The 13,904-nt window shown below is 39.2% G+C and overlaps 1 protein-coding gene across 1 annotated transcript in view; it reads left to right on the top strand.

Moving 5' to 3' along the window:
* The first annotated feature begins 7,025 nt into the window (after positions 1 to 7,025).
* The window catches only part of DNAJC5B (DnaJ heat shock protein family (Hsp40) member C5 beta), a 38,331-nt gene continuing 31,452 nt past the window's right edge, over positions 7,026 to 13,904 (top strand). The window contains exons 1-4 of the mRNA XM_061448376.1: positions 7,026 to 7,729; positions 7,826 to 7,897; positions 8,577 to 8,825; positions 11,448 to 11,575. Of these exons, the coding sequence (XP_061304360.1) occupies positions 11,469 to 11,575 (107 nt within the window). The 5' untranslated portion in view covers positions 7,026 to 7,729; positions 7,826 to 7,897; positions 8,577 to 8,825; positions 11,448 to 11,468. The remainder of the gene's footprint in view (positions 7,730 to 7,825; positions 7,898 to 8,576; positions 8,826 to 11,447; positions 11,576 to 13,904) is intronic.

Below are 13,904 nucleotides of genomic sequence, written 5' to 3'. Positions count from 1 at the left end.
TCGGAAATAAGCAACTGCTAAGCAGTGGCGATAATTCTAATGCTGATTTCTTGCTTGGAAGGACAGCTGTTCTCACGGCTGCCTAGCTGAAGTTTGATCATACAGCTGGATCCTGCTTCAGTGACCGCTCGGCGGCTTTGGCCGCTCATTGCTGTTACACTAACTTTTTGTTTCTCAATCATAAGCAAATTAAAGCAGGCAGCTGCAAAATCATCAATAGGTTAAATTCATTAGCTGTTCTCTGTCTGAAATAAACAGGAAAATGAAGCTCTCCTTGGTCTTAATTGGTTCTTATAAAAGTTGGCAGGGAAACAAAGACATTTGTACACTCCTTTATTTTTATAAGAGATTTGCCTGAAAGAAAAACCTCAGACATGTAATTTCCTCTTTTTTTTTTTCCCTCCCCTGCTTAATGCTCTCAGTCAGAGGCAACCCAGCACCCTCTCTCTGAGGGTAGAAAGAAAGGTGGTTTGGCAAGAGATTACACTCTGTGTCTTTTGTGCGGATTGGGGCATGTTCTGGGGAGCCTGCACAAGCTGTTTCCACAGTAATAGGCCGCATTCTGTGTTTACAGTCTCCTGTACGGGTAATTCATCTGCAGGAGAAGCCTTAGCTGAGCGCTGTGGTTCCACAATCATTACCACTGGCTCTGGGCCATGCCACATCACCCAACAGTACAAATTTGATCTGGATCAGGTGTGGGCACATGATTACACTTTTGTCAAATTAGCAGAGTGCTTCTTGAGGCTTTTATGCCACCTGTCTGCTTTTATCCTGCTTGCAGGGGAAGAACGCACAGTGCCGGAACCGCAGAGGGTTAGGGCTGTGTGGGCAACCAATGCCTGTTGTAGCAGTCATCCCGCTGGGGCAAAGTTAACCTGTCAAAGTTTTGTTTGAACAAATTGAATTGGCAAGGAGTCTTCCAGCAGGAGCAGCATGTTGTGTCATGCACCCATGGCACTGCAAAGCTGGCAGCGGAAGCCTCAGAAACATTCAATATGCTGTCACACATTGTCCTGTCCTATAGCCACAGCCTAGTCTGGAGGAGTCTTAATTCTCCTAACTTTCCACAGAATTTACTTGCATGGTATTCTGGCCCTTATACCTTTTAAAGTGCATTTTTTCTGGTGAGCTGAAGACTGTGTAAGACTTTGCTGCTGCTGAAAAGGTGTGATGTCACCACTTCCATTGCATCAGCTCCAGTATTGATGCCAGTCACAGAGTGAGTCAGACTAGCAAGTTGATTTAACTGAAAACTAAGAGAAAAAAAGAAAAAACATCAGTGTAAGTTTGGACTGTGCCTTTGTTGGCAGCCTTCGGATTGGCTTGAGCCAACTGTAAGCCCATGGGTTTAGACTTTGAGTTTCAGCTCTGAGTATTTTCCAGCTGAAAGGTCTTGTTATAATGGATGGGGGGAAACCCTAAGAACTTTTGTGATAAATGGTTAACAGTGAAGCTACTAATTTACTGAAATGTTAGTCTGCTGAATTATTGCAAAATATTTCCAGTGGCATTTTCTACATTTAGCATGTAAAGAATAGTGTATGTGGTTTTGCTTCTTTACTGGTGAAATATTTATGCTGATTAAATGCATTTTTAATAATTTTTACTTTCTCCCACTAAGTGACATTCAGAAAAGAAATATATCTGAGACTTCTGTATTCTCATCCATTAACCTGTAATTCCTCTCCCCCTGGGATTACATATCACTTTAATTCTTTGGGTTTTAACTCAACCACTGAATAGACATTCCTTTCTGGACCTAGATAAGTTAAGATAGTTACTCATCAGCACTTCAGAGAGAGTTTGGCTTTCTCAGCCATCAATTAAGTAAGCATTTCTAAGACAGCGTAATAAATCCTACATGAGGATTAATGAAGCTTTAAAATAAATGACTACTGACTGCCATCTACCCTGCTGCATCCTCTCCCTCCTGGGAACTATGTTAGTTAAGGAGCCAGCTTGTAGGAATCTGGGAGAGAATAGTTGGGGGGTAGGCGTAGGATGGAACTGAGAACTATGTTGGGGATTTCAGGGAAGAGCTTGCTTAGGCAAAGGCTGCAGATGTCAAAGGGTGATTGTTTAGAAAATTGCGTGAAGGAGGAACAAGTGGAGAAAACGGTTAGGTGCTGGAGAAAGGTTGGGAACCTGCTGGGGAAGACTGGAAGCAGCTGTTGATTCCCAAGGAGCAGGTACCAAGATGTGGTACTGCTGTTTCCTAATCTGTTCCTGGTAAAATAACCTGAGGAATAGGTCAAAGCACTTATTTATACTATTCAAGCTAATCTTCCTAATTCTTAGCTGTAGTTGATTAGGCTGTGCTAAAATGAATAACCCTGTAACCAGCAGTGTGAGTTTGTTAACTTAGTATAAGAACAGGTAGAATTCTGCCTTAAGTGCTACAGCTTTTTGCAAAAAACAGCTACAGCTGTTTGCAAAATAGATTACCACAGTGCTGCCTAAGTAAGAATTCAGGGGACTCTTTTACTTGAAGTCCTAGATAACTTACTTCTAAGTTGCCAAAGCTATGTAAACTAGGGACTTCGTATCCTTTGACTTTCAGAAAGAAATTTAAATTAAAGCCAGAGAGAAGATTGTGATTTACGTCCTAGTTACTGTTACCTCCATGACCCATTTTAAATTAGGGAGGATAGACAGAACTTTCTCGTAAGTCACAGAGGAAAATAGACTTCCCAGTGTTTCATTGAGTATCTTGTTGAAAAAGTTAAGTGTATTACTATTACTTAAAACATCATTTTTAAGTCTCTAATTTAAATGCTAGGGAAAGAATGCTTATATCATGTCACCTAGGTCGTCCACCAAGCCTTTGAACTGGATTTACTGAGATAAAGTAGGAAGTCAGTTTTGCGTTGCTTCTCTGGGTCAAACTGACCACATAACAGCATGAGCAATTTGGATATACAATTGACGACTGTTCATTTAAGGTTCATACTTCTTGAATTTGCTACTTTTTTCCAATATTGCAGTTGTTGAAAGATATTAAAAACCCCACGTATTTCAATTGAGATATTCTATGTGAGTAGTAACAGAAGGTCACAATATGTTCCGAGAATTCAAATATGTGAATGTTCTCTTATGGTTACTTACTTGTATAGATGGAGTTACAGATGGGTTACCAGATGGAATACCTTCCTTCCAATATAGTTACATGTATTTAAAAATGGATGCTATGCAATCGTATTATTTAAATCAATTCTTTTATTACTTTTGAGGCCATAATGACAGTAACTATTCTGTAACAGAGAAATGTGGCAAGAGGAATGTAATTTCTTGCTGTAGAATTGTCAGGCTTGTCTGACAATGTCTCACTCGGAAGAAAGGATCTTAAACCAATTCTCCCTTCTTTAAGAGACTGAATATTGACAGGTAGCATGCAATACCGTTCAGACAGGACACTAAATGTCCAGGAGTGTGTGAAGCAGAACTGGCTAAAAAGAAATTACAAGAAGAACATTTTGGGACACAGCTGCCTCAGAAGTACTCTTCCCTGCTTAACAGAGCCTATTCCTGAGCCAGAGGCCGAGCACATCTTGCAGAAGCATCGTTTTCCAGTTGCTCAATCTTTTGCTCTTTGAGTCACTTGCTTATCTGGGTCTTATAATGTTGACATCACCATAGCACAATACTAAAAAATAAAACAAAAGATAAATCCTGCCTGAAAAGTGGAAAACCAGCACATGCTACCCCTGTATATGCCCTTTCTCAGGGTGCATATTCTGTCATCTCATCAGCCTACCATTCTTTACTCATAACCTCATGCTTTATTTGTGTGGGTCTTTTCTGGACAGCCAGTCATTCACCTGTGAAAAGTCATTAACGAGAGCTCGTTTTAGTCTCATCACCTGCCTTCCTTCTCTTGTCAGTTACCCATAAATTCCAACATCATTGTTAATGTTCTTACCACCTTTTTGACAAAACAAGGCACAAAAATTAGTGGTAATAGTTATCACACTATGGAAGTTTTGGGGAAAGGAAGCAGGGCCACCTAAAGCCAGTTGTCCGGGACCATGTCCACGTGGCTTTTGAGTATCTCCAGGGATGGAGATGCCACAGCCTTTCTGGGCAACCTGTGCCAGTGTTTGCTAACCCTCACAGTGAAAAAGTGTTTCCCAATGTTCAAAGAGAATCTCCCATGTTTCAGTTTAGAATCATAGAATAGTTAGGGTTGGAAAGGACCTTAAGATCATCTAGTTCCAATCCCCCTGCCATGCTAAAGAACTTCTTCCTTATATCCAGTCTAAACTTCCCCTGTTTAAGTTTTAACCCGTTACCCTTTGTCCTATCACTACAGTCCCTAATGAAGTCACTCCCCAGAATCCTTATAGTCCCCCTTCATATACTGGAAGACTGCTATGAGGTCTCCACACAGACTTCTCTTCTCCAGGCTGAACAGTATACAGTGTTTGTGCCCGTTGCCTCTTGTCCTGGCACTGGGCAGCCACTGAAAAAAAAGCCTGACTCCATCCTCTGTACACCTTCTCTTCAGGTATCTATATACTTTGATGAGATCACTCTTGAGCCTACTCTTCTTCAGTCTGGACAGTCCCAGCTCTCTCAGCCCTTCCTCATAGGGGAGATGCTTCCATCCTTTCATTATCCTTATGGTCCTTTACTAGAGTGTCTCCTGTATGCCCATGTCTCTCTTGTACTGGGGGCCCTGGTTTGAACCCAGCACTCCAGGTGTGGCCTCACTAGCGCTGAGCAGAGGGAAAGGATCACCTCACTTAACCAGCTGGCTTTCCTAGATAAGCAAGATCATTTATTTCAGGCCCCAAAATCCTCTGAGTAAAACCAGAGATTTTATTTTCCAGTCACTATTGGAAGAAAGTCAGAAGCTATGGGTTCTCCATGAAGGTCAGAAGTGCTTTGTCTGACCACTTGTGTCTCCCACATGCTTTGATGATTTCAATAGTAACACCTCCAGACTCAATGAACTAAGAAAACAATTCAACTTTTAAAAATTGTCTTTCCTTGCCTTGGAAGCTAAAAATTCACACCTCTGTTGAGCAATGATGCCAGTCCTTTCATGCATGTATGCCTTTCAGCTCCAGGCCCTTAGTTCCTGAACTTGCTGTGAGCCAGGAAAAGGAGGGAGTGGTAGGAGAAAGGACTAGAGTGACTCAGAGTTCTTCAACCTTTAGCTCTGGTTGTGTGTACCCGGAGGCTTCTGAAGCAACCCTGGACCTCCTGCTCTGTCTGGGCCATGTTTCAAATGTTTATAGGCTGATATGCAATTTTGCATTTTCAGTCATGTTCTGATTTGTCTGTTTTGAAATGCATGCAACATATACATGAAATGTAAAGTGTAAGGCTTTTTACACATAAGGTCTTTTGGGACTAGGGCTTTATTTTAGTTTTGCATTTCCTGCCACAGTGGTGGTGTGGTGCACTGTTAGGTGTTATGATGCAAAAAAAAACACCCCAAATGACAAGAATGATCAGGTATTAAATTATATGTTTTATTATTCTAATCATATAGCTGATCTGATTGATGAAAGAGTTATGACAACTAATTAAAGCTTGAGTATTTTGAAGATTCATTAGAACATGCTTAGGACATTGTCCTGGGTTCAGCTGTAACAGTTATTTTAGTCCTTCCTAGTAGCTGGTGCAGAGTGCTGTGTTTTGGCTTTAGTCTGAGAACGATGCTGATAACACACTGATGTATTAGTTGTTGCTAAGTAGCACTTACCCTGATCAAGGACTTTTCAGTCTCATGCTCTGCCAGTGAGGAGGGGTACAAAAAGCTGGGAGGGAGCAGAGACAGGACACCTGACCCAAACTAGCCAAAGGGGTATTCCATGCCACAGCATGTCATGCCTGGTATAGAGACTGGAGGGAGTTACCTGGAAGGCCCAGATCACTGGGCCCACTGGGCCCAGATCTCTAGCATACTGTGATACTGCTCAGGTCAGGCTGGGTATCAGTTGGCAAGTGGTGATAACTGTATTGTACACCACTTACGTTTATTGCCTTATTTTCCTCTTCCCCTTTTAGTTTCATATTCCCTCCCCTTTTTATTTTCCTTATCATTCTTATTATTATTGGTGGTAGCAGCAGTGGTTTGTGTTATACCTTAGTTACTGGACTGTTTTTATCTCTGCCCATGGGAGTTACATTCTTCCAGTTTTCCTCCCCACCCCTCCGGGACGGGAAAAAAGGAGCAGAGTGAGCGAGCGGCTGAGTGGTTCCGAGTTACCATCTGGGCTTAAACCACGACAGGCATAGAATCCCCAAAGGAAAATAAACAGTTTTACAGAAACTCTGTTTGCTTCCTTCAAACGAAAGAAGCAACACATTACAGAGCAGTGAGAGTTTCATACACCAGAGGGAGCTGTGCTCACACGGAACTGGGAGTCTAGGTCTGTGACAGGATTGCAGAACAGTGACGTTTTCTTGATGATAAACTGTATATACATACAGAGGATTTGGGTAACCTAAAGCGATTTTATTTTCTTCCTTTTATATTTTTTTCCCCTTAATTTCTTCCTCCCATTAAAAAGTGTACTTTTATTGCATTTTGCAAGAATGGTAAAATCATGTCAGAGATTGGCATCAAGCAAGTACATTGAATAGTCTGGTTTATTGTGCTCATACAACTTAATCGAATTAGCTTTACCTGCTCTGTTGTGAATGTCCTGAAAAAGATATTTTGACTTCGATATTTTGACTTTTCATAACTACGAAAAACACTCCCATTTTAGGTTGAAATGTGCCTTGCCTTGTCCTCATCCAAAGCTGAAATTTGAGGGAATATTTGAAATTGAAGAGAATATCTAAGAACAAGAGAAATGTTAAAATCACATGCTTCACATTAAAAAAGCATCCACTTCACTTTTTTTTTTTTTATCAGCTGTCACACTGTTGCTTCCTTTTCCATTTGTAGTGTCTTTATGTGATTGTAACTAATTACACCTGTTTGGTTTTGTTGTTTTGTTGTTAGGGATTTTTTTCATATTGATTTATTTATGATTCATATTGATTTATATTATTGATTTTATGTCTTGCAGTGGAATCCAAGCACAAACTCACTGACTTTAATGGATTATGGCGTTCCATGAATCCATTTACAGGACTTCAGTCCACACAAAACGCACTGGGGCTTCATGACAAGATTTCAGTATTGGAACACTGAAGGGTCAGGGACTGGATACAGCCGGCTCCAAGACAGACCTACCACAGGATGCAGACAAGCCCATCAGCCAAGCTGGTGGCACCTCTGCGAAAACAGACTTAAGAAAGAGCAGAACACTGGCAGTGAGAAGTGAGGGAAAGTGTGAGGAACAGCCCTATGAACACTTAAGGTCAAAGAGGAGGAGGAAGAGGAGGAGGTGCTCCAGGCACTGGAGCAAAGATTCCTATGCAGCTTGTGAAGGGGAGCATGGTGGAACAGATATTTCCATTCAGCCTGTGGTGAGGGCCACTGTGGTGCAGGTATTTTGCTGCAGCCCATCCACCCCATGCCAAAAAGATGGATATTTCCTGAAGGAACTGTGATCCATGGACAGAAGCCCATGCAGGAGCAAATTCTGACAGAAAACATGACCTATGGAGGACTCCCACTGGAGCAGTTCATGAAGGACTGCAGTCTATGAGGAAGACTCATGCTGGAGCAGGAGAAAAGTGTGAGGAGGAAGGAGCAGCAGAGAGGAGCAGTTATGACCTCATCACAACCTACCATGCCCTGTCTGCCATTTGCTGCTCAAGGGTAAGGGGTAGGCAAGTTGGGAATGAAGGAGTGAACTCAAGCCTGGAAACATGGTGGTGAGGGAAAGGTGTTGCTTTTGTCTTTGTTTCTCACTAGATCTATTTTAACTGGCAATAAATTAAATCAGTTTTCCCCAAGCTGAGTCTGTTTTGCCCATGACAGTAACTGGTAAGTGATCTTTATCTTCATCTATGAGCTTTTCATCTTATTTTCTCTTCCTGTTCTCTTAAGGAGGGGGAGTGAGAGAGTGTCTGCGTAAGGGTCTGGCAGCCATCCAAGGTCAGCCTACTACACAAACATATCATTTGGAATTGGATGATCTGGGAAATGAATTCTTTGAGTTCAAAGGATGAACTGTTTGGTTCCAAAGATGACATACCAAGAGCGCTTGGCTTTTTAAGTCTCTGGCATTTACAGTCTTCTCTATTCTAAATGGAAAGGAGTAGCTCTCCAGATTTTTTCACGGTATAAATTAGAGGAGAAGCTCCATCATAATAAAAGAAGGCACCCTACATCATCTATTTTGATTTAAAAATCTACAAGAATTCAGGAGGAATCCTGAAGGGACTTCTTCAGTTAATCATGTTCTGGAATAGACCACATAGTAAAACCTAAGCAGGCCATAGCTGGTCTCAAAGAAGTATACTTTAGAGCAAGACCATTGTATCTTTAAACAAATTTAATACATTTGCGTGGGGGAAAAAAACAACAAACTCAAGACCCCATCAAGAGTAAAGCACAGAAGAGTAGCTAACTAAATACACAGTTGTCCCATATTTTTTGGTGTCATTAACTCTTGGATATATCAGCCTTTAGGCTCATGAATGTTTTATTCATTCTTTCATAGATCTTCCTGAGAGATAACCAATTGGATACCAGACAAACAAACAAAAGGAGTAATCAGACTCCACTAACCTTTTTCACCTTGATTAGGATGAAGGATGAAAATCAGCAGCCCTTTTCTGTGGAACAGGGTTTCTGGAGGAACTTGCTTCTTTCTTTTTGGATTATATTGGCATAAAGACGTCAAGGTATTGAATGGAAAATGTTGTGAGTTTATACACACCAGTCAGTGTTCCATCACTTTTTGAAGCAGGTATGTTATCTGAATCACCTTGCCTTATTTTTCAGCACAAATCCAAATGAATTATGGGTATTGTATAAGAAAGGCATATTATTACAACCCCGGTATAAGATAGTTGATCATGGCTAGTATAAAATTTGTATAGAAACAGCTGAAGTTAACTGGGGTCCCATTCTCTCAGGAGATGTGGAATTGTTACTAGAATTTGGATTGTCTTTTAATATATTTTATTGTCATTCAAGGAAGAAAACAACATCTTCTTTACTCTGTTCTACTGGAACAAAAATGCACAGCTTAAAAATAGGATTCCAATGTCATTTCAGCCATCAGGAGTGTATTTAGTACTAAAATCGTAACTAAAACTGTATTTTTTCCAATAAAGAGAGCTTAACTTTTTTTCTAGAGAGGTGTAATCTCATTGTACTTTCAGTATTTTGTAGGACTGCTTTAAATAAGTAAGAAATTATTTTGAGTAGCTAAACCTTTGACGTGATTAATCGGTAGAAGACTGAATAGGCAAGTGAGTTTAAATTTCCATAGCTGACTAGGTTATTAAAATTATTTAACGAGAAAGTACAATTACACAGCTTTCAGTTCTTCAGAATGAAATCTATCATAACTTTAATTTTGTTTTATGCTTCAGGGTTGCCATGTAGCTAATTAGCATTATGTAACAGAGTTTTTAAATAACACTCTATATCTGTGACTTCACATGGTTGCCCAGTGTTATCTTGTGCATTAAAAGGCTTGAGGTGCCTTGCATAATTCCAGTGTGATCAGGACATACTCCAGGATTATGTTAAATATCGTCTGGACATACCATTATTAATAAATAGCATTGTAACTACTGTAGGTGGTAAAGTAATATTTAGATGCTTGTATATGTTTTCATTCTTAATTCTTGGGGCTTTTTATACGAACAAGCTCAGTCCATTTAGTTGATGGTTTCTGCAACACTTGAAAGTAGAAAGGATTATTAGGTTTTTTTTTTCACCAGATCCCAAGACCTTAAATTGTGCACTACCTTATTAAAAAAAAATCAAAGTAAATAGGAATAAATTTCTGCCCTTTAGTAAATCAGGCAGTATGTGACAGAATTACTCTGTGGATTATATTTCTGTGTATACTTACATGATATTTGGTTGAACAAAATTAAAGAAGTGTTATCTGAACTGCTGGCTGCTTCTGAACTAAAATGTGGCCTAGTAAATAATATATGAATAATGGCAAGATAGTGTTTCTAGCTCAGCAATGAGAAGGGTGAAATAGCAGAGTGAGTAGTCTTATCTAACAAAACAGCTCCTCAGAAATTTTTTTCTTATGGCTGGGATTACAGCTTTAACATCTGTGATCACTTCTCAACATTTAGAGAAGGGTGCAACATACAAAGAAAAAAAGAGGTGGTGGTGAGAGTTTTGTTGTGACAAGTCTACCATCAAAGAGCTGCAACTTTTTTCTAATGAATGATAGATAGCTGTATCTGGTGATTTAAATTATGCTTTATGTAAGTTTTTTCATGTCATTGCCTAGCATTAGTTAGGTCTGGTTTAAAAACATTTGGTTCTTCACATCGAGAAGGATGAACTGTGAGGAGGTAATAGAGCCACTCAGTAGAGAATCACTTGTCTGCTTTGCTTCTGTGATGAAAGAAGGAATGAATGATGGATCTGAAGTGGACTAAATCCGTGCTTAGTCTTTATTTGAACTCTACTGTAAGGGCATCTTGTTAAATTTATCACAAGCTCATGAATTCAGCCCAAAGTCTTGTCTCTCAAATAAGATAGGATCTTGGTTGATGTCAGTATTTCCCAGTTGTTTGGGAACAGTATTTGCTGTTTATTGCATCAGTTTGCTGCAATAATAATAATACTGAGGTCAATTCTTGGTATCCAGTCTCGTTGCCTGGGTCCAGATTCATTCTACCTGTCCTCAGGCACATGACCTGGGAATTCAATCATCCTGAGCATGCTGTAAAGATAAAAAGGAGAAAGTGCTTGATCAGTTGTGCTCCGAGAATGTCTTTCTATCTGTTGGCAATATAAGGAGTCTAGTTTGACTAAGCTTCAAACTTAACCACTCAACTTAGGCACCTAAAATTGGTTAGGCTGAATATGAGTCCTTGTGTTGAGAAATCAAATATTCACCACTGTGATGTATTAGGTTATACTCAGAGGTACAAAGGTCTTACCTCACTGAAGTCCAATAGCTTTAACAAATAGTAGAATTATACTTCTAAGATGTAGAAAAGATGTAAGTAAACAACCACAAGTAAAACTAGACGAAAATGGTATGTTCAGGCATTAATGCTGTAGGAAATTTAGCCATTGATTTCAGTGAGAATAACATCAAACCTTTACTATGAACAATGATACTTAACACAAAAGCTTCTGTTCTTTGTTTCTTGCTTTTACATTTTCTCAAATAACTAAAATATCTCAAGGGACAGAGAATAACTTAGAGGAGATTTTATTCCTTTCATTTTCATTTATTTTTAACATTCTACTACATGATTAAAATCTATTAACATGTAAATTTTAATGTAAATATATAAAAATTGTGAATAAAAAAAAGTAAAAATACTATCCATACATGTTTGCAGTCCCTGGTATTTAAAATTCTGCTCTACATTCGCAGCGTTGGTAATGCACTGCTGACATGGCTGAACAAAGGCAACGTGCTTTGTCAACATCAGGGGAAGCACTATATGAAATCCTGGCCCTAGAGAAGGGAGCAACACATGATGAGATTAAGAAGTCCTACAGGTATGTGAAATCTGCTGTGCAACATGTCTAAAAATGATCATATGTCTGGCATGATTAGGATGGTGAAACCTTTTGAGTTGCCTGCACTGTAGACATTCATTGTTAAAATGTTTTTCTTCCCCATGAGCCTGAATAGAATCAGAGATGATGCAATGGGTATCTATTGATTTCATCCCACAAGCAATCCGTGTGCTTCATCAAAAATGTTTTAACCCTAACACAGACTATGCTTGCAAAGTGTGGGTTTTGAATACTGTACCCAGTTCTTGTGTTAACATCTTCTCCTGGAGTATGTTGAGAAGCCAATGCAGAAAAATGCTGTAATAATTGAAGAACTAGGGTAAGAGACATAAGGAATTAGATCAATTTATCTTGCCATAAAAAGTAGACTGATAGATTATTTGATTGTAGTGTGTAATGTCTTTGAAGGGGAAAAATGTCAGATGTGGGAGAGTTCATCACTATGAAGGCACGCGTAACCAAAACCAGTGATTGGAATCTAAAAGCAATTTGAGCTGAAAAGGAAACATATGATTTTAACAGTGAGCAAAACTAACCACTGAAACATACTGGCACAGGAAATGGGAGGTTCTCTATGGAAAGAGAAGACTTCAAGTTTTACTCAAACACGAGTTACTACACTGGTGAAAAGTACTTACTGTTGAAATGTAGCAAGACCTAGAAGTAAGACTAGAAGATTCTATGGGTCATTTTGCTCTTAAATCTGTTAAATCTTTTGAAAGAACTTTAAATGTCATGAATGAAATAGATGGTTTTGCCATTGAAATACGCCAGATGCTTACTTACAGGTTTAATAAATGTAGTAAAATTTTTATTACATTCTGGGTCTCGTTAGTTGAACTGTGTTACCAGTCAAACTTCAACACAGCTTGCTTTTCCCATCAAATGTAAGAATATATTTGAACTAAAAAAAAGGCTTGTGAAATGCATCTACTTGCATCATTGTTTAGCTTGAATTTTGCTGGGAGTCTGTCCTGTGTGGTTTTGAACAAATTGCACCTCTCCTGCCATCCCTTCTTAAAGGTGGGAGAGGAGGTGAATGAAGAAGTGAATGTTCAAACTCTTCATACAATAGAAGGAAAACTGTTAACATCTCATGGTTCTCTTGTCTTGCATAACTGTACCACTGGGCAATAAACTTCCTACAGTATCAAATTCACTCCTGACTTGAACCTTCTGTGTCCCTGTAGTATAATTTGGCTGCAGAATCCATCTTCCGCATCAAACCTCATGTCTTCCTGTTGCTTTTATGTTTAATTTTCTGGAAAGGAGGCCTTCTTTGATACACAGAGGACAGAGATGTCATGGAAGAATATAGTATGGAATTAACTTTATTTAATGGTGAAAATGAATACAGATGATTTACAAAGTGATCTACGGCAAAAATGACAGTGATGCTTTATCCATCTTTATTCGTAATTATAAATAAAAAAAAAGAGACTGCTTCTGACTAAAGTGGAAATGTCAGAGGGATTCACTTTTAATGGAGTAGCTGTAAATATTTGCAAGATAAAATGATGAGTCAGTCTCATAGATTTGCTCTAATTATCTTTTAATTTATGCTAATCCAAAAATCTGCTGCTGAACTGGCATTATTTAGTACAGGGTATGAAACCAGCAACACCTGATTCTGAGTTTCCTGCCATTAATAATTAAGTCAGTATTAATCATACTACCACAGCCAAGGGCAAAATTCACTTTTTAATAAACATGACAGAGGTACCTCTCCGTACGTTTATTTAAAGTTTGCCACAACCTAATTTATCAAGGACTAAAGCTAACAGGCTTTTCTAATCAGCAGAATTTCAAAGGAGATCTCTTTATCTTCAATACTCTACAAAAATAATCTTCAGAAAAATTTTTGGCATAACAACTTAAATTGTACTTTGACATCTGCTTTCAAGGCTGACGAAGTAACATGCAGAGAGATAACATGTTTTCTTCAGAAGTTTTAAAAGATCCACGTTGAGAGTGTATATTCAAAAGACCAAAAAAAAGTACATCAAAAACTCTGTCACAGATTACACAGAGCTTTGAGAATGCCACAAAACACTGAACACTCTTTAATGACTGAAAACAAAGAGGAATAATCTCTTAGCTGTGCCTATACCAATGCATCTGTTACTGCTGTGCTGGTACATCCATAAATGTTTTGCTCCTTTTGGAACACAGTAAGATCCCAAGAGCTCCCACAGAAACTGGATACCAGTGAAAGGGCCCTGTGTCCAGGCAAGAGGAATGAAAAGCTCTGGAGAATGCAGGCATCGATCCCGCTGCCTCTCACACGCTAAGCGAGCGCTCTACCACT

The sequence above is a fragment of the Pezoporus flaviventris genome, unplaced genomic scaffold, assembly GCF_033815535.1.
Source record: "Pezoporus flaviventris isolate CSIRO_AGI_PZ_B2104156 unplaced genomic scaffold, CSIRO_AGI_Pfla_v1 ptg000007l, whole genome shotgun sequence".
In the NCBI taxonomy this organism is placed as follows: domain Eukaryota; kingdom Metazoa; phylum Chordata; class Aves; order Psittaciformes; family Psittacidae; genus Pezoporus; species Pezoporus flaviventris.
This window is presented reverse-complemented; position numbering and strand designations above follow the sequence as displayed.